This window comes from Ananas comosus, linkage group 1 (assembly GCF_001540865.1).
Source record: "Ananas comosus cultivar F153 linkage group 1, ASM154086v1, whole genome shotgun sequence".
Classification (NCBI taxonomy): Eukaryota; Viridiplantae; Streptophyta; class Magnoliopsida; order Poales; family Bromeliaceae; genus Ananas; species Ananas comosus.
In genome coordinates this window covers 2,031,085-2,054,390 of record NC_033621.1, presented here as the reverse complement: position 1 = coordinate 2,054,390, position 23,306 = coordinate 2,031,085, and the positions used below count along the sequence as shown (strand labels likewise).

The 23,306-nt window shown below is 34.9% G+C and overlaps 4 protein-coding genes across 5 annotated transcripts; 1 reads left to right on the top strand and 3 right to left on the bottom strand.

Moving 5' to 3' along the window:
* On the bottom strand, nucleotides 2,177-4,648 carry LOC109721599 (protein PYRICULARIA ORYZAE RESISTANCE 21). Its single transcript, XM_020249329.1, has 3 exons — nucleotides 4,487-4,648; nucleotides 3,606-3,687; nucleotides 2,177-3,027 (listed from the first exon to the last, which is right to left on the bottom strand). Exons 1-3 carry the CDS (start codon nucleotides 4,607-4,609, stop codon nucleotides 2,423-2,425), a joined length of 810 nt encoding a protein of 269 aa, XP_020104918.1. The 5' UTR covers nucleotides 4,610-4,648; the 3' UTR covers nucleotides 2,177-2,422.
* Nucleotides 8,858-13,239, bottom strand: LOC109722817. Of its 2 annotated transcripts, none has more exons than XM_020250968.1 (3): nucleotides 13,020-13,239; nucleotides 9,512-9,612; nucleotides 8,858-9,411 (listed from the first exon to the last, which is right to left on the bottom strand). In XM_020250968.1, exons 1-3 carry the CDS (start codon nucleotides 13,069-13,071, stop codon nucleotides 9,124-9,126), a joined length of 441 nt encoding a protein of 146 aa, XP_020106557.1. In that variant the 5' UTR covers nucleotides 13,072-13,239; the 3' UTR covers nucleotides 8,858-9,123. The 2 variants fall into 2 exon arrangements, with proteins under 2 accessions (XP_020106557.1, XP_020106565.1); XM_020250976.1 differs by having other exon boundaries at nucleotides 8,858-9,408.
* LOC109719411 (zinc transporter 2-like) lies at nucleotides 17,113-20,846 on the top strand. Its single transcript, XM_020246080.1, has 4 exons — nucleotides 17,113-17,736; nucleotides 18,065-18,123; nucleotides 18,883-19,015; nucleotides 20,225-20,846. Exons 1-4 carry the CDS (start codon nucleotides 17,262-17,264, stop codon nucleotides 20,617-20,619), a joined length of 1,062 nt encoding a protein of 353 aa, XP_020101669.1. The 5' UTR covers nucleotides 17,113-17,261; the 3' UTR covers nucleotides 20,620-20,846.
* On the bottom strand, nucleotides 21,704-22,442 carry LOC109719418. Its single transcript, XM_020246092.1, has one exon. The coding sequence runs from the start codon at nucleotides 22,335-22,337 to the stop codon at nucleotides 21,840-21,842; it is 498 nt and encodes a 165-aa protein (XP_020101681.1). The 5' UTR covers nucleotides 22,338-22,442; the 3' UTR covers nucleotides 21,704-21,839.

The window sequence follows — 23,306 nt, the reverse complement described above, 5'->3', positions numbered from 1 at the left end:
TCTCCACTCTCTCTCTCCTTTTCTTTTCCTACTACTACTTGGCCTCCCTCTCAACTCTTCTTCATAATGCTCTCAACAACAACAGCAACAACTTCAAGAATAGCAAGGCCATATTCTTCTTATGCAATGCCATTGTAGTGTTCTTGGCCAAGGACTCTGGCTTGCTCGAGCCTTCGACGGCGGCGGCGACGACAAGCGACTTTCACGGCGAATTCGCGGGGAAGAAGGAGAACCATCATGTGTTGGAGAAGAGCAAGTTGGTGGGTCAAATCAAGGAGCAAGATTTAGAGGTGGAGGAGGAGAAGGTTATGGAATTAGTGGTTGTGGGAGGAGGAGAGGAAAAGGAGGAGGAGATTAATGGAGTAGCATTGGAGATTGTCAATGGTGTGGAGGAGTTTGAGGAGGCCGATGAGGGAGTGGATGAGTTGCATAGAAGGGTTGAGGAGTTTATTAAGAAGGAGTGGAGAGAGATTAGAGAATCAAACAGAAGGATACATTAGTAATAGTTAGCTACAAGAGTTGCATTTTGTGGAATATTTGTTTTAAGTGTGGAGTTCCATTCTGGCTAATTTTATTTTAAACCTCTTTACCTCATGCCAAAGAACAAAACAGAGAAAGAGAGTTCCTACGTTATTTAATTTTCTCCTACTTGTGTGTGTTCTTCTCTGCGAATCGTAAGCGCAATCAGTTATTTCAAAAATATTATGGACAGAGAAAGCATTCCTATCGCACCTAATTAGGACTTCGTCACAGTGTTTACGGTCTTCGATCTAACTCAATCCATTTAAACGTTAAATTTATTATTGAATCTCTTACTATTAAATTCTATTGTGGACCACAATTCCACTCAATTTATTGGACTCATCAAACTCTACTTATTACAGAAAGTTAAATTAGCATACTTTAGCTAATAATAAATAGCCAACATTCTCCGCAATAAAAAATGCACAGGGAATATATATGTAGTTAAAATTAAGTAAATTTGGATTCTCACGGAGAACGCACTATTAGAATAAATATAAATTTATATATATATATAAATAAAGCTTAATTTTAGCTGCTCATCACTCATATAACTTGTTAGTTTATGTTGTGATTCAGAATCATTTCCACTATTCATCTATTTACCATTCCACATTTCATTTAAATAATGCAGCTAAAACTGAGTTTTCAATATCTGTTTGATTTTGCATTGTGCACCTGAGCCACACTCGAAAAGAAAAGCCAAAATAGGCTCCTCGACAGCGAAAATTACAGTTTTAATTATTTGAAGCTTGCAATTATGGCTTAATTTTGAATTTATTGGAAAAAAAAATATCAATAAAAATAAGGTGTAGATTGGTCAAACAGGTTCTTACAAACAAGAACAGTGGACAATTAATATCTGATCTCCTCGTGTTCAACCATTTAGAACAGGACTTTGAATGTGACCACATCATATTGCCTCTTACCGTCCTAGCTAGTCAAAAGTTTTTTTTTTTTTTTTTTTAGAGAGAGAAAGATAGCATATTATTCACTTTGTTTATTTCTTATTTCATTTAGTAATAAACTTAGCTAGAAATGTGAATCAACTAGGATTCGAACTTGGGTCTCGGATACCAACCATCAAATATTTTTGCCACTTGCGCTAGGGACGGTCGGTAAAAATTTAATATTCAATATATATATATGCTCTCGCTCATAGTAGATGCAGATTAAAAACTGTTCTCCAATAAAGATCCTCTAGAGTAGAACAAAATAGAGTAACATTTAGAGGAAAATGTTAACATTATTACTGCATAGTTTTTTTTTTTAAAAAAAAGGTAGCATATTATATACTGCTTCATCCATAAAGAAGTTAAACTAAATAACACACTGACACAACCAGATCTTGAAAAATAAAAAAAAATTAAAAAAAAAGTACAATAACGTGCTGGATTTACTGTAAAACACAATAAATCTTTCACAAGTTTCTGAGAGCGCGGGACTGTGCCAATATTTTGCTTGAGTTGTGCTTCTCTAATTTGTTCGAAAATTCTTCCATTTCACTCCAATCAAACAGTCTATCATCAGAAGGCAATAATTGTAACCATAGTTTTCTTATAGACCGGTTGCACAGGCCACATAATATCACTGTCGATCCAAAACCTACTCGACTTCGATTCAATCCCAACAACAAATTTCTAATAAATTAGCATTACCTCGGCAAAAAAGCCATAGACACATAAAGATTATAAAAGAAAAAAAAAAACCACAAGATCTTTGTAATCAGTTAAACATTACCACAGTATGCTTTACAAAAGCATATCATCTCAATAATCACATCAAATCAATTATTCACCACCCACTTATCCCCTGCCCTTTACACCAACACAGAAGCAAGGCAAATAAACATATGTTTAAATCTAAACAAAAGTGAGAAAAATAGTGAAACAAGTAACAATCACATGACACGACACGAAGACGACGACGGATCCTCCTCACAAAAGAATTGGTAGCTCTTGGACCCATCATATGGGCCCCCACCGTAAAAGCCCATTGGGCCTGGGCCCGTCCACCCGTACGCTCGACCGCACGTATAGCACCGGCACCCGCCGTAGTATCCCTCGTAGAACGGCCTATAGCAACAAGCCGGCGGGCCGGCCGGCCATGCTTGAATTGGCGGGCCGGGTTCGGACTTCGGCGGGCCCTGACTTTCTTTTGACGGTTGATCCTTTTCTGCCGGCTTTTGTTCAGCTGATTCGGTCGGTTTGTCTTTAGATTTATCTTCTTTCGCGGGTTTGGTCTCTTTGGGCTTCTCCTTCTCGGCCGGTTTGTCCTTGGCCTTGTCCTTCTCCTTCTCGGCCGGTTTGTCTTTAGGCTTGTCCTTTTCCGCCTCCTTTCCTTTTTCTTTTTCCTTCTCTTTGTTATCTTTAATTTGGATCTCCTTAATCACTTTTCCTGCTTTGCAGTGTAGCTTCTTGGAGAGCTTTTGGGGATCAAATGGGCCCGAGATTGTTACTGTTTTGTTCTTCTCATCATAGGATATTGCATTAATCTTCTCCTTATCTGTGTTACAAAAGTATAAACCAATATATATATATATATATATATATATATATATATATATATACTTTTTTAGTTCATAGATTAAGTCTTTTGGTAGAAGTGTTTGCAGATCCCCTCAACTATAAGCAGTTTTGAAATGATCCTTTTGTCTTTATTTCTTCTGATTGAAACCTTTTAGCTATTATTTAAAAAAAAAAAAACTAAGTAATTTCAGTCAAACAAAGTGAGAACTTTATCAAATTTATTAGTATTTTCATCAAAACTTACTAAGAAAATATAACTAAAATAATTAGCTGCTCATTGGCACAATATATAATCAATCCATTAAGTTCAATAAATTTTAACTTAACTAACTAGAAAAACTCAGTTCAAAAAAAAAAAAAAAAATTAAGAGGGCGTCAACTTATAAAAAAAAAAAAAAAAAAAAAAAAAAAAAAAAAAAAAGAGTTTAAGGTGGTCAATTCGAAAACATCTATAGTTGGGATCTCCATACATTTTTAACCTTTTTTTTTCCTTTTTTTTTTTGGGTTAAAGTATAGTGGAAATGGTTGATAATTAACACAAATTAAGTTACATACCTTGGAGTTTGCACAGAACTTTCCTGATCTTTTTGTAACAAAGTTCACAATCAAGGTCAACTTTTAGGATTAAAGTGGAGATCTGTGATGAGATTACCCCCCACCAAAAAAAAAAAAGAGTTAGTGAATATACGTGGGCATTAATTATTATTTAAGATAAATCAAACCGCGGGGAAAAAAAAGGGTGAGATTTCAATTAATAATTTAGTAAGAGAGAGAGTGGGGGGTTAGTTGTCACATGCATCAATATCACATCTTGATCTCATTCATGCAACTTAATCCAAGAGGAATTTTTTTTCTTTTTTTAGAGAAAGAGAAGAGAAACTGTAGAGGAGATGAATATGTTATTGATTAGTAGATGGAACTAATTAAGAACATTAATTATGGATTTTTACTGATAAAAAATAATGATATAAAACAAGATCCAACATATCTATTAGATTGTTAATTAAGGTATAGGTTATTTTTTTGAGGAACTAAGTTTTTCTTATCTTTTTCTCCTCTTCTTACATTAAGTTGTCTAAAAAAAAAAGTAAAAACGAACCAAATGAATCACTGGTGAATTAGAGAGAAATTATGGTATTAGAGAGAGAGAAAAACAAAAAGAATATTATATATCAGAATTAAACACTAAAAGAGTTAATTTCATCACAATTAAGCACTACATGTCACATTCTAATGTGGAAAGAGTTTGATCTTTCTCTCTCCTTGATTAAACATTAAGCTTAAGTTCACACCAAGAAAAAAAAAAGAAGAAAGAAACATTAATTACATAAAACTAGAAGAGAGTATATCATAACAAGCACTAAAACATATCATATGTTAAGAGGAAGAGAAATAGGATATGAAAAAAGAAAAAGAAAAAACAAAAATGGGCTCACCTTTTCAGCCATGGCTTGTTGGAGCTCCCAAACTTTGTTTATGTGGAGAGAGAGAGAGGGAGAGAGAGAAAGAGAAAGAGATGTAGAAAGTGGGGAAGGGTGTTGTTCTATGTAAATGATCATATATTTATATATCTGAGGGACTCACCAAATCACATGGTCCCAAATTAACCTGTATATATTTTGTGCTCTTAATTACATATACATCTAGATATGTTCTTTGACTCAGACCTTTATAAATTAGTTGGTGTGCATGCACTACAGTGCTATTACTTGAACATTTATGGAGACATATATATGTGAGTATGACACCTTAGCAGTTACTTCTTAGCCTTGAAGCTTACGCAACTACAGGATTGATTTAGTACTACAGCTAGAGAGACCGACCGTCCCTAGAACAAGTGGCAAAGGATTTAAGAGTTTGGTGGTTGGTATCCGAGAACCAAGTTCGAATCCTAGTTGATTCATATTTCCAACTAAGTTCATTTCTTAATGAAATAAACGAAGCGGGTAGCGTGCTACCTATCTCTCAATACTACATAGAGAGAGAGAGAGAGGTTTTCACTTGTATCTCCCAAAAGTAGGCATATGTTTCAACATTGCCTATTACAAAATTATCCCGAGGAGTATATCATAGACATATTGTCAGATAATTAATCTTGGAATTATAAAAAAAAAAAAATTCTTCCTTTTTTTGTGTATTACTGCAACATTATTGTGTTTCTATGGAATATGTGATACAGCATGAGCATAATTCTGAGGGCACAAAACAGTTGAGTACTGTAGTTGTTTATGTAGTTACCAAAAGTTGGTGGAATAAAAAGGTGTCATATATATATATATATAGAGAGAGAGAGAGAGAGAGAGAAAGAGAGTTGAGTTAGAATACTATTGATAGCAAACGAGCTCCGTTATCACCTATTTGTTTTCAATGATGGGGCATCCAAATCGACGATCAGCACCGTTGAACATGATCTATACCACTTAAAGTGTTTAGAAATCAAATTTCATACATTTTCGATATTGTTCTCTTATCCATCGAGTGGACACAAAAATGAACGGTTGAAAATGAATATTCTTTAAAAACTGATGATAGGAGTCTTGTAATCAAGATCAAGAGTATAGATCTTGTTTTAAATAGTTAAAAGAATTTTCTAACAAAAATTCAATTGATTTGGATATCTTTACGCCGTTAAACGAGAAACGTATTATATCGACTATTAAAATTACAAAATTTGAAACCTTTTGATTATTAGACAAATGATGTCGAAAGGATTTGAAATTTAATTTCTAAATACTTCAAGTGGTATAGATCATGTTCAACGGTGTCGATCGTCGATTTGGAAGTTCTATCATAAAAAACAAATGGGTGACAATGGAGCCCGTTTGCTATCGATAGTATTTTAACTCAACTCTATATATATATATATATGCTGCTGTAATACTATCAATAGCACCAAGTAATTAGCGCTACTAGGTTTTCGACCCTTGAATGAAAAAATATACGTTTAGGATGATGTGAGTCCCTAGGGTTGAGTAAGTTATTGGTTTAATAGTATAATCTAACAGGTGAAAATAGTTAAAGAGTTAAATCTAACAGCGGAAAACTTGATAGCACCAAACGTTTGGTGCTATATATATATATATATATATATATGGGACACAAATATGAAATATGGTGGTGTTGTAGAGTAGGAATTGTTGTACCTAATATGCATGTGTCCTAATCTTTGAATTATTTGGTTGGTGGATCAATTAGATTTTTCAAACTCCACAGCTATGTATGATAAAGCATACTTTTGACTCAAATTTTTCCTCTAATTTAATTAGTGAGGAAATTAACAGTGCTACACAGCTCATAAGAGTCTCCTCAATTTCTCCTTTCCTGGCATAAATCAATACACAAAAAAGCATATGTATTTATACATAGTACCTTTGCAGGCATATGTATATGTGTATTTCTAGTATTAAAGAAAGATGAAAGATAAATAATATAGTCATGCATTAATTAATATCTAGCTTAATCAAAATATCAATCATCACTTTTAAGTTTTTCTACCTGGTGTCTCTATCTATCACTCTTCACAAGCAAGCAACACTGTCACCAATTAATTTGATGGTCACACTTTTCTAAATGAATGGACTAAATTAAGCATTATTTTTTGTTATCTTTCCATAATGCTTGAGTGACATATACACACAAATGGGCTAAAATAAAAAAGAAAATAACTTAGGCCTCATATGGTTACACTTAATATTTTCTTTTCTTTTTTAAGGCAAATTGATACCAATTTTGTTTGTCACTTAATTCGCTTTTCTTGTTCTTCAGGAGCAAGAATTAGTAACTCCATCCAACAATGCATTTGATAGCTAGTGGAGAAACTAAAAAGTATTCCACTTCGAAATAGGATATTATTTATCAAATAGAAAGATTTTCAGAAGAACTTACAAATTGAATCTATTAGACAAATTAATTGGAATGTTTTAGTGATCATTGGAATCTCTGTTAAGAGTTTGGAGAGTGATTTACATATCCAATTTATTGCCAAATGCAATTTCTTCTTCTTCTTTTTTCAATTTTAAAGAATTGAGAGCTGTCAAGTAGAACTCAAAAACCTGTACAAACACACAAAAGAAAAAAAAAAAAAAAAAAAAAAAAAAAAAAAAAAAAAAAAAAAAAAAAAAAAAAAAATCTCAAATTAGAGAGAGTGTGGGTAAAGGTTGGACCACATGGGCTTAGTAAATGACTAAAACACACTGAAAACAATGGACACAGCACATTTTGTTACCCACCTCCACTTTGTATGTTGAAAAGGGGTTCTCTAATCATAGCATGCCCCAGAAATGAAAAGAAACAACAAAATGATCCACTTCCTTAGAAAGAAAAAAAAAAAAATTCATCTGATCACTTGAAAATGTAAGTGTAAAGCTCTTGCATTGGCTTGTTTTCATGGAAATCATTTCCACAATTGTTAGTGTCGAAATAGACATGCAAACTCACTGGGTCTTATGACATAAATGCTCACCTAAATGCGCATCACTGCTTTAAGAGATCCTTAGTGCTCATAAACTTGTAAAAAATAAAACATAAAAAGAAAAAGTTAAAAAAAAAAAAAAGAAAAGGAAAGGAAAAACATTCAGAAGGAGTAATGCACCCTCGAAGAGAACTGCTCCTTAGTGATAGAACTTTTGACCTTAACAAATCAACAAATGAATCCAACGGTGATGATGTGAACATGTTTTAAGGGGGTTTGGATCAAAGAGGCAATCAAATTGAATTTTGTGTTAGGTTGCTTTAGGTTGTGGGAGAAGCAGTTGAACACTACACATCAGGTCTCTTGACTCCTTCAAGTTTAGGTTTGGACAGCTTGCTTTCACATTTGTGGCTGAAAATATTTTGCAACAAACAGGCCAAAATTTGGCAGATTCTAGCATAATAATAACAACAGCAACAACATTTTCAATGCCATTATGCAGCATCTTGCTTCCTAATTTTTGTCCCTAAAACAATCAATTTGCTTCCTAATTTTTGTCCCTAAAACAATCAATAAGACCTCATCAACACAACATAAAGTTAATCAAATTACATCAATACTTAAATAGTTGCTATTTGTTCATTATCTCGCAAAGACTACGAATGAAAATTGATCTCACAATAAAAATGTGTTAAATCATACGAAACAACCGTTTACCCCAAAAAAAAAAAAAAAAAAAAAACCTTGAGCCAGCAAAGAATGGTATTTTTATATTTTTATATTTTACAAAAAGCGACAATTTCTAAGAGTCCCACGTTCAATCATTCATTAACTTTGAAGGGGAACCCTAGTAAATTTGACTAACCTAGATCAAATCGACCCGAAGAATTTGTTTCAACTAACACAATTGACATGTTGTCACAACAGATGAACAGAAGATGGCCAAACAGTTTGAAAACTTCTAATCGAGAAGAATCCGAGTAAGAGCTACACTTGAAAGAGAAAAAATAAAAAAAATAAAATAAAAATCATTGCCGAGTTTCGGCAAAACATCAGTGGAAAATACAGAAAGGAACACGGGATATTACATTTGGCATGAGATATTTAAAATGTGTAAAGATATAAATAAAGGAGACAACAAATCAATAGGAAATTTCAATGTGGTAAGATAACGAGTAAAAAAAAAAAAAAAAAATGAACTGATAAACCTGGCACTACAACAATAGTTATTTTTCAGGGTGGTAAAGCTTGCCGTGTAAATTCATGACAACAACAATCAACAGTTGAAAGTGTAGCCATCATAAAATTCAATCATTGTTCCACCTAGATTTAGAAAAACTATCACCATGTTAGACCAAACAGTCCCAAGACAAATTCAGAAAAGCACAGAACAGTATTTCGAAAACACCCAATTACTATTTCACGGAAGCTCATAAGAAAGAAGAAACGAAGAAGATGCTGATGTTGATGATGATGATGATGATGATGAAACACAACATGCTTGATGTAGAAATTACATAATCCAACAGTAAGAGTTGGTTTTGATGGTTCATAGGTATATGAAATCAAAAAATTAGCAAATTGATGGCCCTGTGAAACCATCATAGAAAATAGTAAATAATGATACTTTATTTTACTTTAGCAGAAGGTACTCTTTTTCTGTTAATGAAGATGCCTGTCGAATTGAGATTCATGGCAATGAGGATCGAGCCAGTCTCTCGGGGAGCTTTGCGGCATGGTCGCTCTGCCTAATTTATTACTTCCGATGAGCTCTCGTAGGTTGTCCACTTTGTTCTCGCGCCCTGTTCCGGAGAACTTACGATCAGCTTCCTTAAGCTTACTTTTCAGCTTTTGCTTACGGCTGGTGGTGGGCGGTTCTTGCTGCTTTGCTTGAGAGGGAGGGGCCCCGTGAGGTCCTAAATATATGTTCTCTGCTTCTTTGATGGGCTGCTTAAAAAGCGAAAAAATAAAAGAAATAGAATTTCTTGAAACTAGAAAATAATACTTCAGAAATAGATGTCCAGAAGGTACATGAATTACTGGAAGAGACCTTTTCTGGAGGTGGCTTAAGATCTGTTGCTCGTGGAGCGTCCCAGTCAACAAGATCAGAGCTTCCCACACTCAAGCTTGGAATCACAAAGCCATCGGTATCTGCGAAGTGCAAGCTAATCAAAACATATATTTACTAAAAAAGGAACAACCCTCAAGTTGTTGGGCCAAAAACAATTAGGGATGACAACAATATGGGTTTGGGGTGGGGCAGCTATTTTCCCTACCGTCCCACAAAGGAACTAATGTCCCATCCATCCCTTCCCCACCCTAAAATGCCACTGGTTTTTAAGTAAATTCATGGTAACAAGGAATGTTAAGTGACGCACGAACATCAAGCTTTGCTCACTGTCCTCGATTCACTGGATAAAAGTACAACAACCTATATTCTTTGGAAAAAATAAAATAAAATAAAATAAAACAACAACAATGCACCACATCACATCCTTTTTTAGGAACTCAGATGCAATAGACTATGTCACACATAGTTGTTATAAATACTATATTGCAATGAAAACGATAGAGTATTTACCAAAACAAAGTGGCCAGAACACAGACTCCAATATATACAATGCAATCTTACAAAAGAAATATTTTTGACAAAATAATTTTTCTCCCCCACACCGCCACACAAGTCTTAGCATCAACAAACAAACCAAGGATTTAAGTGCCGGCCATGCCGCACCGTGCCACCAAGAAAGGGGCACGGTATAGGGGGGGGGGTCTCGGACCCCCCTCCGCGCCGCGGCACGCGGGGTCGTGCCGCACGAGACAGAGCGGCACGGTGCAAAATTTTTTTTTTGCTTTTTGTTTTTTTCTTTTTATTTTATTTTTTGGGATACCCGAAGCATTCTGGATACCCTACAACCTCCAAAAAATATTGCAAATCGAAGATCTATTTATTAGGCAAATCAAAAAAATTATAATTTAATTTTTTTTGTTTATCAATATAGGGCAAATTTTTAATTTACATATCCAATCCCTCCACTTACACCACAGACATCCATTATTTCTTCACAAATTATTTTATCAAAATTTATCGCACCGCGAAACTTTTGCCAAATTAGGGAAACAAAATCGAACTTAATAAACAAATTTTAAGGCACATCAAATATAAAATTTTATTTTTGCGTTAGAAAATTGAAAATACTGATAAAATTAAAAATTAAATTAAATTAATTGATACTTAAATTTATTTAATTTATTTGTTATATAATTTATCGCTTAATTTATTTGATAGATCAACTAATTTTTTGAAAAAATTAATTAAAAAATATTTTTTTAAAATAATTTTAAAATTATTTTTTTGTATTTTATAAAAGAAAGATTGTAATATGGTCAAAAGAAAAAAGAAAAAAAAGATGTCTTTACATTTTAAAAATTCTAACTTGTAAAAATTTCTATTATGTATCAGATATAGTTATGCTTTTCATACAAGAAAGCTTACAAGTATGTTAATTGATGAGTATAGTAAACTATACATAGCAAATATTCATAATTATTTGATTAAATCTTTCAAAATAATATTGTAAGAGTTTATTGAAACAAAAAAAACTGAAATAAGTTCGTAACAAAGCGTGCCAATAAGAGGGCATGCGCAAGGATTTAAGTGCCGTGGCACGGAGTCGTGCCGGAAACTTACTGGCACAGTATGGCACGATGCGTGCCGAGCCGTGCCGATACGTGCTGGTCAAAAAAATTCTTGTGTGCCGACACATAATAGCATGAAATATTTATTTTCTTTAGCAACAAAATATTCTAACTATTTATTATATCTTTTTATCACATCTTTTGAACTTTATTGAGAAAATTACTTACTAATTTAAAGAATAGAGGGTTTTGAGCTGTGTCATCGGCACGGGGTTTGTATCGTGTCGGTATCTTATTGGCACGCTACGGCACGGTGGATACGGCCCGTGCCGACGGGCACTTAAAACCTTGGTCATGCGTATCCATCGGCACGCAAGTGTACCATGTGTTAGCACGGAAGCGTGTCGGTGCCGTACCGTGCCAGGCAAACAGCGGCACGCCCCCGTGCCACGGCACTTTAAACCTTGAAACAAACTACAATAATCTAAACTGACACTAGACAACTGAAATTTGTAAAACCTGGCTGATTAAGTTCAAGAGAAGTAAGGTGAATTGGGAAATTCTAATCTTTACCGGCTAGCCTAAAGATACCTATAGTAGTAAACTTCCTGTTTACCACAGAGTTCACGCATGTTAAAGAGCATTAAAAAGGCGAGGGATGTTGCAAGAAGTCACTTGTGTTGTACAAACCTATTTATGATGGCAAAATTAATTTAATAGTAGCTAGTTTGGCTTCATAAGTTGCATAGTAAGCCCCTCTCTAACCTAACTGTGTTGTGAAGTAGAATTTGGCATCAATCGAAGGGAGACCATGTTATATGATCAACATTGTTGAAGCTCATCAACTGCTTTTGTGTACCACCTGCCAAGCAGCCTATTTTGTTGGAAAAGTAACTTAGATAACCATGAAAATTATAAGGAGGGATATATGAACATGAGGGGGAAAACAAAAGAACTTAGATAACCATGAAAATTATAAGGAGGGACATATAAACATGAGAGGGAAAACAAAAGGGAAAATGAAGTGGACAAGTCATAGTAAACCTTAACCTACATATAGATAGCGCATTGCTTATTTCAACAATCAACAGTAAGTTGAATATCACAATACAAAGATTACTACTTTTCCCATCTATAAAGGCAAAAGGATGTCAAAACAAATGCTAGCCACAGATTCACAATCAAAAGTTTAACACGGCTATATCAGCTACGAACAAGATATTCAACAAGAGAGAGCAAAGCATCTAATGTATTGAATTAAAATCTTCTAATAACGATCAACAATTCCATTTGGATTTTCTAACAAACTAAAAACCAAATCTGAGGAAGCAAATTAAATGCTAACACCCCATCATTTGGCTGCTTCAGCTCTCAGAATTCTAGGGGATTGGATTTCGAGTTTTTCCAAACTCAAACTCAACCTGGAATCAAACCTAAGAATAATTCAACTGATTTCAGTTCAGAAGAATCCTATTAAAAAAATCACAACAAAATAAATAAATAAATCTTCTCGGGTTAATTTGGAGTTAACTTGAGTTGCATTCCAGTAATTGCTTGAAACAAATTGATAAATAATAAGAAATAATAAAAAAGTTAAATGATTATTTTAGGAAGGGGAATTTGGGAGCTACAAATATATTATAACTAACAGCAAGTAAATTTTCACCAAATACGACCTCAGTGACAGGATTTAATTGTATTTTGCAAAATCCCACCTAATCCTTCCAAATCCACACAACCTTGGGGTCCATTTCTTTAATCATAAACTCAGTAGTCTCACACAAATCACTAAGCAACTAAATCTCTTCTGAATCTCCAAACACAATCGAAACTACCAAAACCTCCACATTGAGACGAAAATAAACTAAAAAAGCTCCACAGAGAGCACAAAAACATGGTCTAAAGCGGTGAAATCTCACCCCAATCGTCTTCTTCTACCTCGGGAGCGGATTGCGTCAGTGAGGGATCCATGGATCGCAAAAGGTCATGGATTTCGCGGCCAAATGGGGCGCGAGAGCCCTAAAATCGATCGAATTCGTAGGAGAGCGAGAGCGAGAGCGAGAGCGAGAGGAGGGAGAAGCCCTAGAAATCGGAATCGAGCGAGGAAGAGGATGTGGGGTTCGAAAGAGAGAAGTGACAAGAAGCTACGGATGGATTGGGTCTACTTTAGCAATGGGGGATATAACTGGGCCGGATTGTAGGCCCAATTGTTAGAATTTGGGCCCATATTATCGTAATAAGCTGGACCGGGCCTTTGGAGTTGTTTATTTGAATTGAATCCGTGGGCCGAGCTCGGCCTAGCCCGATTCCAATGGACTCAAAAGTTTTTATTTTGCCTTAAAAAAAAAAAAAGAAAAAGAGATGCATCCATAATTGAAAACACCGTTGACTACAAAATATTAAAACACTATTTTCTAATAACTTAATTCAAGTGTCCATTCGAGATCAGGCTTAGCCCAACCCCAAAACCATCATTAAATCCAATAAAAATATGACATACTTATTGAAATTCAACTGTAAATATTTGAGCTCATACCTATGAGACTATTAACATTGTAACTCTGTAATGATTTATTATTCCATTCCAAACAATTCGTCGCGGTTACCCTTTTGGCGGCAATCTGGTGGGTCGTATGGACAGAGCGAAACAACACTATTTTCCGCGAAGTGCTTCCCGATGCCTCCCGGGCTCTCGAACGTGTCGTGTCTCTGATCAAATCTTGGACCGAAGTTCTGTGAACCTAGACTATTGCTTTTTTTTTTTTTTTCCCTCTTTTTGCTGGCTTACTTAGAGGCCCTAGCTGCTTCCACCATATACGTTTAGTTCATTTTGCTTAATAAATGAAGCAGGTAGCTTGCTATCTATTTCTCAAAAAAAATAATTCGTCGCAGTTTCACATTGTTGAGGTTTCGTAACGGAGTGAATGAATTTGATTGGAATTAAAGAAAACGATGGAAGTGTCCACGTATATATTTGATTGAGATGATTTTGTAGTTGCTTCTTCAATTCTATTATTCTCAACATAAATTCCCCGCGAACCTATATTCGATAAGATTTTTTTTCCACATTAGACTATTCTAGTCTTTCGTAGATATTATGAAGTATGTCATTTATTAGCTAGTAGATATTTATGCCTATTGTCACATCGTTATTTACTGTTGATTAGATGAATTTTATTTTTGGATGAATGATTAGATCAGCCACTGCATGCATAGAGAATTCATACGCAGCCCACTGCCTCTTTTCCGAAGGGTTGGAATACGCTTTAAAATTAGTTCATTTTCTTCGATTGCTACTTCTGTTGAAAAAACGCAATACGATAAAGTCTTTCTTGAAAAAGTTGTATACTCGTGAATATACTTTTGCATTATATATTTATGGATTTATTCACTTGGTATCAACACACTAAACTCGAATTACGTCATGTGAAGTCATTTTTATTTTTAGTTCATTGGAGAGAAAGTGATGGAATTGGAAATTCATCAAGTTAATGCGAGCATAAGTTTTTTTTTTTTTTTTTTTCTTGTTTATCCTTTATTCTGATCCCTTTAGATTTGACATTTTCAAAATAAATATTTTGAATTTAATTTACACAGCACTTAGTCCTTTTCTCACTTCACTATCACTCCTAGAGATAAGTGTAGATAATAATATATAATATAATAACTATATACATTAATGCATCTGCTTCAGAAGTATAAAATTTTCATATTTATATTTTAGCGAATTGGGAAAATTGCTGTCTCTCACAATATATATTGATTTTCGAAACATAGGAAAACATATTTACTATATAAATATAATTTCCTTAGCTTTAAATTTTAATGCATTTTTTTTTAAAAAAAAATTAATGTTTCTGTGACGTTGCAGCCCGTGTATTATTTCGGCCCACACGTGTGTCACATATGTATATTTTTTAATATTTTATTTATTGATTGATTGTACAAAATAGAAAAGAGAAAAATCTTTGGATGACTTTGACCATTGCACACTAATAAATAAAAATGTTTGCCACTTTCATTATAATATAATAAAGAAAAAATTTTAAAAATCCCTCCCGTAGTTTCGTTGGTTCTCATTGTGCTCCCCTGTGATTTAAGATGTATCAATTTGGCCTTCCTGCGGTTTTTTTTTTCTCTTTTTCTTATTAATTTTATTATTTTTTTTCTTAAATCAGTAATAAAGTTAAAATTAAAGGGTACTAAAGTGAATATTTGATAAATCTAGATGAATATCTGACTTTTTTGTATATAATTTAATGAAATATTAACGAAAAAGCTACCGAAAAAATAAAAACGAAACCACCGGGAAGCAATTTGATACATTTTAAACTACAGGGGGGCAAAGTGAGAAACTACGAAACCACAGGAGGGGTTTTAAAGTTTCTCCTATAATAAAACTCAAATAAAGTACAAATTTTTATATGAAAAAAATCTATTTAAAATTTATATTTATATATTAAGTACAATTTAAACAGCACGTACAAGAGAGCAAATAGTAAATCAAATTTTATTAAGAAAGTAATTGCAATTAACCAAATATAGAAATGTTTAAAACAAACAATTTTATAGGCCATTTATATATGTTAAAAAAAATGAAATCTCACACTAAACCTGAACCACGTACCATTTTGAAATATCTATTCAATTTACTACTATTAGACTTTAGTTGGAAAAACCGACGCCAAATATCTGAAAGTCTCCTTGATCTTTCCACAAATAGAGGGAAAAATGAATGAAAATTTTGATGATTAAAAGAGTTATTGAGGAGATTAAACAACTATTTCATTTATGAGGAAATACTAAGTGAGAAAATAGACTATCTTCAACATTCATTGGAATTTCCATTCATTTTCTGCTCTGCTCCCGAAAAGATCAAGGAGATTAGACAACTATTTCATTTTTGAGGAAATACTAAGTGAGAAAATAGACTATCTACAAAAGGCCTTTTGAATTTAAAATTTAAATATGTAGTTTATTTTCACATATTTAGTTAATATACTTTATACAATTTTTATAACTATAAATTTATTAAAGTAAATAGTTAGCTTAAAATTTTAAATTAAATATTGTCCACTTACTCAAATCAAATAAATTAAAATTTTAAAAGATTAGAAAATTTCTTTTAGAATAATTTATAAATTCGTATAAGGTATATATGTTTTTTATATACTTTTTTATTTTTTACATGCGATATTTGAAACTTTTTTAAACAAATTTACGGACCATATCCAATTTTTGTATTGACTCGAGAGAATTTGGAATTAACACTCTTCCGGCTTATTGACGGTCTCTGGCGTAAATGGTAAAGAATGAATTTGATAATTGATATTTAATGTTCAAAATTTGAATCCTGATAAAATAAAGGTTTTTTTTTGCATTTGGCCCTCTCAAAATATTTTTTTTTACAAATAATCCCATCAAATTTATAATTACAAATTTGGCCTTATCCCATCCACGTAGACGCCACATCAGGTATGGTGTTAAATTGAACACAATAAATCATTCACCCTGTTTGAATACGGTGAATGATTTATCATATTCTATACATATATTTTCTTCCTTCCCCTTTTCAATACTTATATTTTTACGCAATACAATATATATATACTATATTTTTTTCAAACACGGTGAACCATTCACCGTGTTTAGACACTGTGAATGATTCATCGTGTTCAACTTAACAAACTGGTCCCAGCCTCACTGATGTAGCGTTGCGTGAGAGAATTAGAATAATTTCTACAAATATAAATTTATTGAGATTATTTTTAAAATAATTTTTTTTTTAGTAGGCCAAATGTAAAAAAAAAGCCCTAAAATAAACGAAGCACAAAGCGGGTAAACGCTCTTATTACAGCCTGTTTCCACTTGTACATGTCTATTCAAAGTCTCCTTCCTCTTCTTCATTTTTTTTCCTTTTCTTTTTTTTTTAACATCGTACTCGTACTACATTAGTATCAAATGCTCTCTCTCTCTAAATTGTACTACGCCTCTCTCTCTCTCTCTCTCTCTCTCTCTCTCTTAATTTGACTATTTCAAGCTTGGGAGTAGTACAAACCAACCGCGTCCTTCCAAAAGCAATCACCCCATCCCCAATTTAAAACCCTGGAGTAGAAATCTCCCATCACCATGGTCGAACCCCTCCCTCCGCCTCTACCTCCATGGCTCGTCTCCTCCCCCTCGTCCCTATCATCTCCCTCCTCCTCCTACTCGCCTCCTCCGCCGCCGCACATGGTGGTGGCTCCGACGACGACGACGACTCCGGCGGCGCCCAGCCGAACCTCCGCGCGAAATCGCTCATCCTCGTCAAGGTGTGGTGCCTCATCATCGTCTTCGTCGGCACCTTCGTCGGGGGCGTCTCCCCCTACTTTCTCAAGTGGGACGAGGGGTTCCTCGTGCTCGGGACGCAGTTCGCGGGGGGCGTGTTCCTCGGCACGGCGCTCATGCACTTCCTCAGCGACTCCAACGAGACCTTCGAGGACCTCACGGACAAGGAGTACCCCTTCGCGTTCATGCTCGCGAGCGCCGGGTTCGTCATCACCATGCTCGCCGATTGCGTCATCGCGATCGTGGTCGCGCGTGGGAGCGGGGTGAGAGACGTCGAAAGGGGCGGCGGAGGAGGTAATGGCGACGGAGGTGGGTTTCGATCTCAATGCACTCTTTTGTGAAATTCTTAATTTCAATACAAAAAGGTTTGGTTTTTTTTTTTTTATTTAATGGCCTGTTTCTATGCAAAATCTTTTGTCTAAATTATGAAAAGATATGATTTTTATGAGTGAGCATTGTTGAAACTAGATTTATAAGAAGAAGGGTTAATAACTGGATAAAATTTTCAGTTTTGGCCCTTTTTCCACTCTCGATCCCTTAAGTTCTGCTTTTTACGAAGTTTAATTGATTTCTTTTATGAATTTGAATTTGAATTTGAATTTGATGTTTGGAATTGTTATCATTACTCTTATTTCAGGAGCCTTGCAAGAGAGTAAACTTGATGCTAACAATGGAAACTCGAACTTGCAATCAGAGGTGAGTTTTCAAATATATTGTGGTGGCAATTTGCGACGAATTGAATCAAATTTTCTTGTACCTATAATGATTGATTCAATTGTTGCTTATAATTGTACAGTATCTAGTCGTTTTCCATATTACTTTACATGTATCTATTGATTATACTTTGAAGTTACGTTTTGTTCGAGGAGAGCTTTTCAAAGATGCCTTAACATACTTAATTTTTTAATTAAAAATTTATTCGATGGAGCTCCTGTTTTTGGGCCTCAAAAACTCAATTCGAGTTTTTTCTGTTGATAGACACACTTTTTGCTTTGCTAAAAGCTTGAATTTTGTTTTAGAGGATAAACTTTTCTAGAAGTTGGGCCTAATTCCCGTTGTCACTGCTATTCTTTATTATATGTTTGTTTGGTAGCAATTTCTAGTTTGGATTTAACTTTCAATAAGTTGGTGTAATTATCTAAAGAAAAGGAGTCTTCTCTTTGATTGTAACTACCTGTTTCAAACCAAACTTAAAATAGTTATAATATAACAAGAGTAGGAATATCTGATGCTGCATACTTGAAAAAGTTAAATACAATTTGTTCCTCATTAACAATGATCGAGTAATTCTTCATGTTAGGTTGGTCTTTGGATAAGTATGTTTATGAAGTAGGTGTTCATTAAACAATTATATGTTGCTTTTGCACCCTGTTGGTATATATAATAGCATGCAAAGCTATGTGTGTCATGCGCTAACTTTTTCATCATTTTCGTGTTGAATGGGTCTTAATGCAGGCTGTAAATGGCACAAATAATCACTCAGTTGCAGCTATGCTTCGTGACGCTGATAATCTTGGCGACAGCATACTATTGATTGTGGCCTTGTGTTTCCATTCTGTTTTTGAAGGCATTGCAATTGGCGTCGCAGGTAACTTGTTACTTTTATACCTCACTATATTGTTCGCACCAGCATAGTTGGATCTCTTTTGAGAAGTGCCTGACAACTTGAGGAAAGTAACTTAGTAGCATGCTTGAATTGTCGGCTTTAATTTCAACAGGAACAAACTAATAAGCAAGCGGAGTTACACAAGTTGTAATTAGTAAAAATTAAATTAACAATCTGCTGGTCCTTATGGAAAATGAATAACAAGGTTTTCGATATAGGGCCTGCTTGGCCCAAGTAGAGTTTTTTTTTTCATAACTGCTCTTTGAGTAAAGCTGTTAGAATAAGCGCCAGCTGCTTTCTTCACTAAAATTTGTGCAATCGCTTCTCACTGCAACAGAAGCTAGTGGCTCTCAGCTTTTTAGCCTTATAGAAGCTCCAGCTTTTTTTATGTGCTAAATACTTTTGCTTCTCATGGTAGAGAAATTGTTTGACAAGTTAGGCCAGTATGTCAGTAAGGCACCACATTTCCTACTAAGATTTAGAATTATATGCCATTCCTACTAACCTGCATAAGCAATATTTTGGTGTAATTATGGAATCATGATGACAAATATCTTGGCTTTTCTTTACTTTTATAAATTTATACTCGTAACTAGTCCAAAGAAGGACTTAATTTACGCTCGATTGGTTGTTCCCTCATCAGCTCCGTTCAAAATGCATTATAGCCGAAAAAGACACTTATCCTTTGACTACCTAACACATAATATCTTCACCTCTCCCTCCGAGATATTCTGGCTATCTTATCTCGACTTTTCTTCATTATGTGACATATCCTACCCTCTGTATCTTTATTCGTGGACTCATCCTTAGTCAACATTTTAAGAGTGACAAATCGTACCCTCTTTATCTACTTCCTTTTGGGAGTTTTATTCAAATAGTTTGTAAATTCTCCTATAATGTGGGTCCTTGAATATTATTGAGGGTCTATTTGCTCCAGCTGGAGTTTCAACAATACGCGCTCTCTCGCATTTGAGAGCAAACAACTGTATACTTTTCGTTTGCCGAATCATTTTGTTTTTGCAGTAGTGAAGCGGCTACAGAAGAGTAATCTTTACTAGCAACCAGTCGTATTCATTAGATGTGGTCAAGTTCAATCAGTGAATAATGATCAGATTCAACAAATGCATTCATCAAATAACAAATATGTTCTGAAACTAAAATTGCTCGCATGCTTGTGTTGCTATGGCGCAGAGACTAAAGCCGATGCATGGAAAGCGCTGTGGACGATCAGCCTGCACAAGATATTCGCGGCAATAGCCATGGGTATAGCGCTCCTAAGAATGATCCCGAACCGCCCGCTGCTCTCCTGCGCGGCCTACGCCTTCGCCTTCGCCATCTCCAGCCCAATCGGAGTGGCCATCGGGATCATAATCGACTCCACCACCGAGGGCCATGTGGCGGACTGGATCTACGCCATCTCCATGGGCCTCGCGTGCGGCGTGTTTGTTTACGTCTCCATCAACCATCTCTTAGCCAAAGGGTACAAGCCGCAGCGGCCCCTCGCGGCCGACTCGCCAGTGAACCGGTGGCTGGCGGTGGTCGCCGGGGTCGGGGTGATTGCTGTTGTGATGATATGGGATACATGATGAGGCTGGAAATTGGGGGTAGGGAGTAAGTGTTAATGTTGTTACATATTTACATGAGCCGAGGCCATTAATTGAGGAGTGGTAGCTTTTTTTTTTTTTGTTTTTTTTCCCCTACTGTATTTTCTTTCGCTTGGTAGTACACAAAGTTAATCCTTTTCATGAAGGAAAAAGTTGAAATTTGCTGTGAAAATGCTTTTCTAGGTGATAAAAGTTATTATTTTTCTTTCCTTGGCATTCCAACCTACTTGGAAATCCATATTTATAAGATTCGAAGCCCAGGTCTCAAGCTCAAGTTCACACAGTAGTTCGAACCTTTGACTATGACATACAGTAGTTCGAACCTCTGACTATAATCCACACCGACTCGAACCTCTGACTACGGCCCACAGGTCTCACCAGATCAAGTCTCAAGTTCTGCTTGTTTGGCTTGGGTCACCCATCTACAATTTTGGGTTAGGTTTGGGTTAGTAGGACTCAAACCCACGAACTTTTTTTAGGTTTAAGTTGGAATTAGGCCCATGACTTGATTCAGGTGGAATCAGGATGGGCTTGTTGAATGATCATTCAATTAAACTGACATCCAAGGAAACGGGTTTTTTTCAGCTCAAAGTGATTGAAGATATGTTCTGTATTCGGAGTTATCCATCATCAATCCAAAATCTTTATTTTGTGAATCAGAATCAATTGAGGAATAATCTAATAATCTAATAACATAGAAAGGGAAATGTTTTCGATCCCGTCAAGAGTTTTGTATATATTATTTAACCTGGTGGTAGCTTCATATATCATCTTACGCTGCATGCATAAACCAACCAAGCATTCCATATTATGTACAAAAGAGATCATTTATAGCTTTAGGATGTATTTGATGATCATAAAAGTTAGTAACTATAAACACCCTCAATAAATTTACTCCAATAAAATGTTTTTACTTTTCAACTGTTCTTAAATCATCATGTTAATGTTAGATACTTAAAATCCATCTGATATTAAAGCACATCTATAGCTAACAGGCGTAGCAGAGTTGGCGCAAGAGCATATGAGAATATGTTTTTCCGTTTTTCCGATGGGACAACTAAAAATATATCGCAATTAAAAAATATAATTATTATGTACGAAAATAAATAATATCTCCGCAAAAAACTTAGATCTAACTTTCGAGATCAGCAAAACAAAATGCAATAAAATTCACAATTACAGCATCTCATCCACTAAACTTATTAATATCCATACTTGTACGAAAAGTCGGAAATGCCCACCATGGCACTAAGTACCTGGGAAACAAGAAACCCGCTACCCACAACAATAAGCAGTATGAGAATGGCGGTAATCGGGTTCTTTAAAAGCTCCACAATAGGTTGAAATACTGTGTACAGCGCTCCGGTGCTCACTGTTAAAGTATACAGTGCGTACCGCCGCATATTATCCCAAAACTCCTCCAGCAAGGGCCCATCAGGCCCAAAAGCCCAGGCCTGCTGGGGCCCAAAAAGCAGAAGCAGAAGCCCAAAGCTGAGAGAAGCTCCCCCCAGAAGCACCCATTTGGGGGGAGCTTCTAGAAGAAGGTGGCTTGGAACTGTGGTATTTTTTGGTGCTAGTTTAAACTTTGGGGGTTTTGGGGGGAGTTGTGGGGGAGTGAAGTGGTGCGATTTGGTGGGTTTAGGGTTCTTGGGGAAGTGGAGAGGAGGAGGAGGGTTGAGTTGGGAAGCATAGAGCTTCATTTTTTTTTCTTTTTCCTTTTTTTTGTTAATTTTGTGTGTGTGTGTGTTTGTGTGTGGGGGAAGAGGAGGAAGGAGAAAGAGGGGTAGAAGGATAGGGTCGCAAATGGATAAGGAGAAACGATTGCGTGAACCTGGTGTACAAGTGTAAAGATCCTCTGCATTTTAGCTCTTTTTGTACACAAGCGTCTAAACTTTTAACTTGAGTAAACTTCAAATACCACTTCTGTGATTTCGCACTTTCTCACTTTAGTATCTTGTGATTTAAAGTGTATCAAGTTAGTGTCATATGGTTTCATTTTATCTTTTCGTCAGTTTTTTCGTTAATATTTCATTAAATTATATATAAAAAACTTCAGATACTTCACCTAGATTTATCGAATATTTACTTTAGTATCCTTTCGTTTTAACTTTATCACTGATTTAACGAAAAAAATTAGTGGAATCGATAGTAAAAAGATAAAAATAAAATCACATGATACTAAATTGATACACTTTAAACCACATAATACTAAAGTGGAAAAGTGTGAAACTACAGGGGGTATTTGACGTTTTTTCTTTTAATTTTTGATAAATTTATCTCCTCTCTTTATCAAAATGATGTAATAGGCTCCTCTCCATAATCTAGTTAAATTGCTAATTATATAGTCATTTTAATTAGATGTCATATATATATAATTTTTTAAGGCTTTAAAATATAAATAAAGTATAATTTTGATAACTATGCATAAGGTTGAATAATAAGGTGAAGCTAACTTGGATTTTATTTTTCTTTAAAATATTTTAGACTAGATAAAAAAAATTAAAAATATTGTTGCTTTTGTGGTTTGAAGCTTTGTAAGATGATATGCCATAAGTATGATCGCAAAGATTGCATAATTAGTAATTTTCATTCAAGAGAAAGACCTATTAAATTATTTTATAAAATTTATAGCATTTAATTATCGAAATTAAAAGTTCAGATACCAATTT

Excerpts from the sequence above, each read along its gene's own strand:
- LOC109722817 (XM_020250968.1), bottom strand. The coding sequence starts at position 13,071 with ATGGATCCCTCACTGACGCAATCCGCTCCCGAGGTAGAAGAAGACGAT. Across the intron at positions 9,613-13,019 it reads GGTAGAAGAAGACGATTGGG|ATACCGATGGCTTTGTGATT; the intron begins GTGAGATTTCAC and ends TGCACTTCGCAG. Across the intron at positions 9,412-9,511 it reads TTAAGCCACCTCCAGAAAAG|CAGCCCATCAAAGAAGCAGA; the intron begins GTCTCTTCCAGT and ends TCGCTTTTTAAG.
- LOC109719418 (XM_020246092.1), bottom strand. The coding sequence starts at position 22,337 with ATGAAGCTCTATGCTTCCCAACTCAACCCTCCTCCTCCTCTCCACTTC.
- LOC109719411 (XM_020246080.1), top strand. The coding sequence starts at position 17,262 with ATGGCTCGTCTCCTCCCCCTCGTCCCTATCATCTCCCTCCTCCTCCTA. Across the intron at positions 17,737-18,064 it reads AGGAGGTAATGGCGACGGAG|GAGCCTTGCAAGAGAGTAAA; the intron begins GTGGGTTTCGAT and ends CTCTTATTTCAG. Across the intron at positions 18,124-18,882 it reads ACTCGAACTTGCAATCAGAG|GCTGTAAATGGCACAAATAA; the intron begins GTGAGTTTTCAA and ends GTCTTAATGCAG.
- LOC109721599 (XM_020249329.1), bottom strand. The coding sequence starts at position 4,609 with ATGATCATTTACATAGAACAACACCCTTCCCCACTTTCTACATCTCTT. Across the intron at positions 3,688-4,486 it reads AACAAGCCATGGCTGAAAAG|ATCTCCACTTTAATCCTAAA; the intron begins GTGAGCCCATTT and ends ATCTCATCACAG. Across the intron at positions 3,028-3,605 it reads AGTTCTGTGCAAACTCCAAG|ATAAGGAGAAGATTAATGCA; the intron begins GTATGTAACTTA and ends TTTGTAACACAG.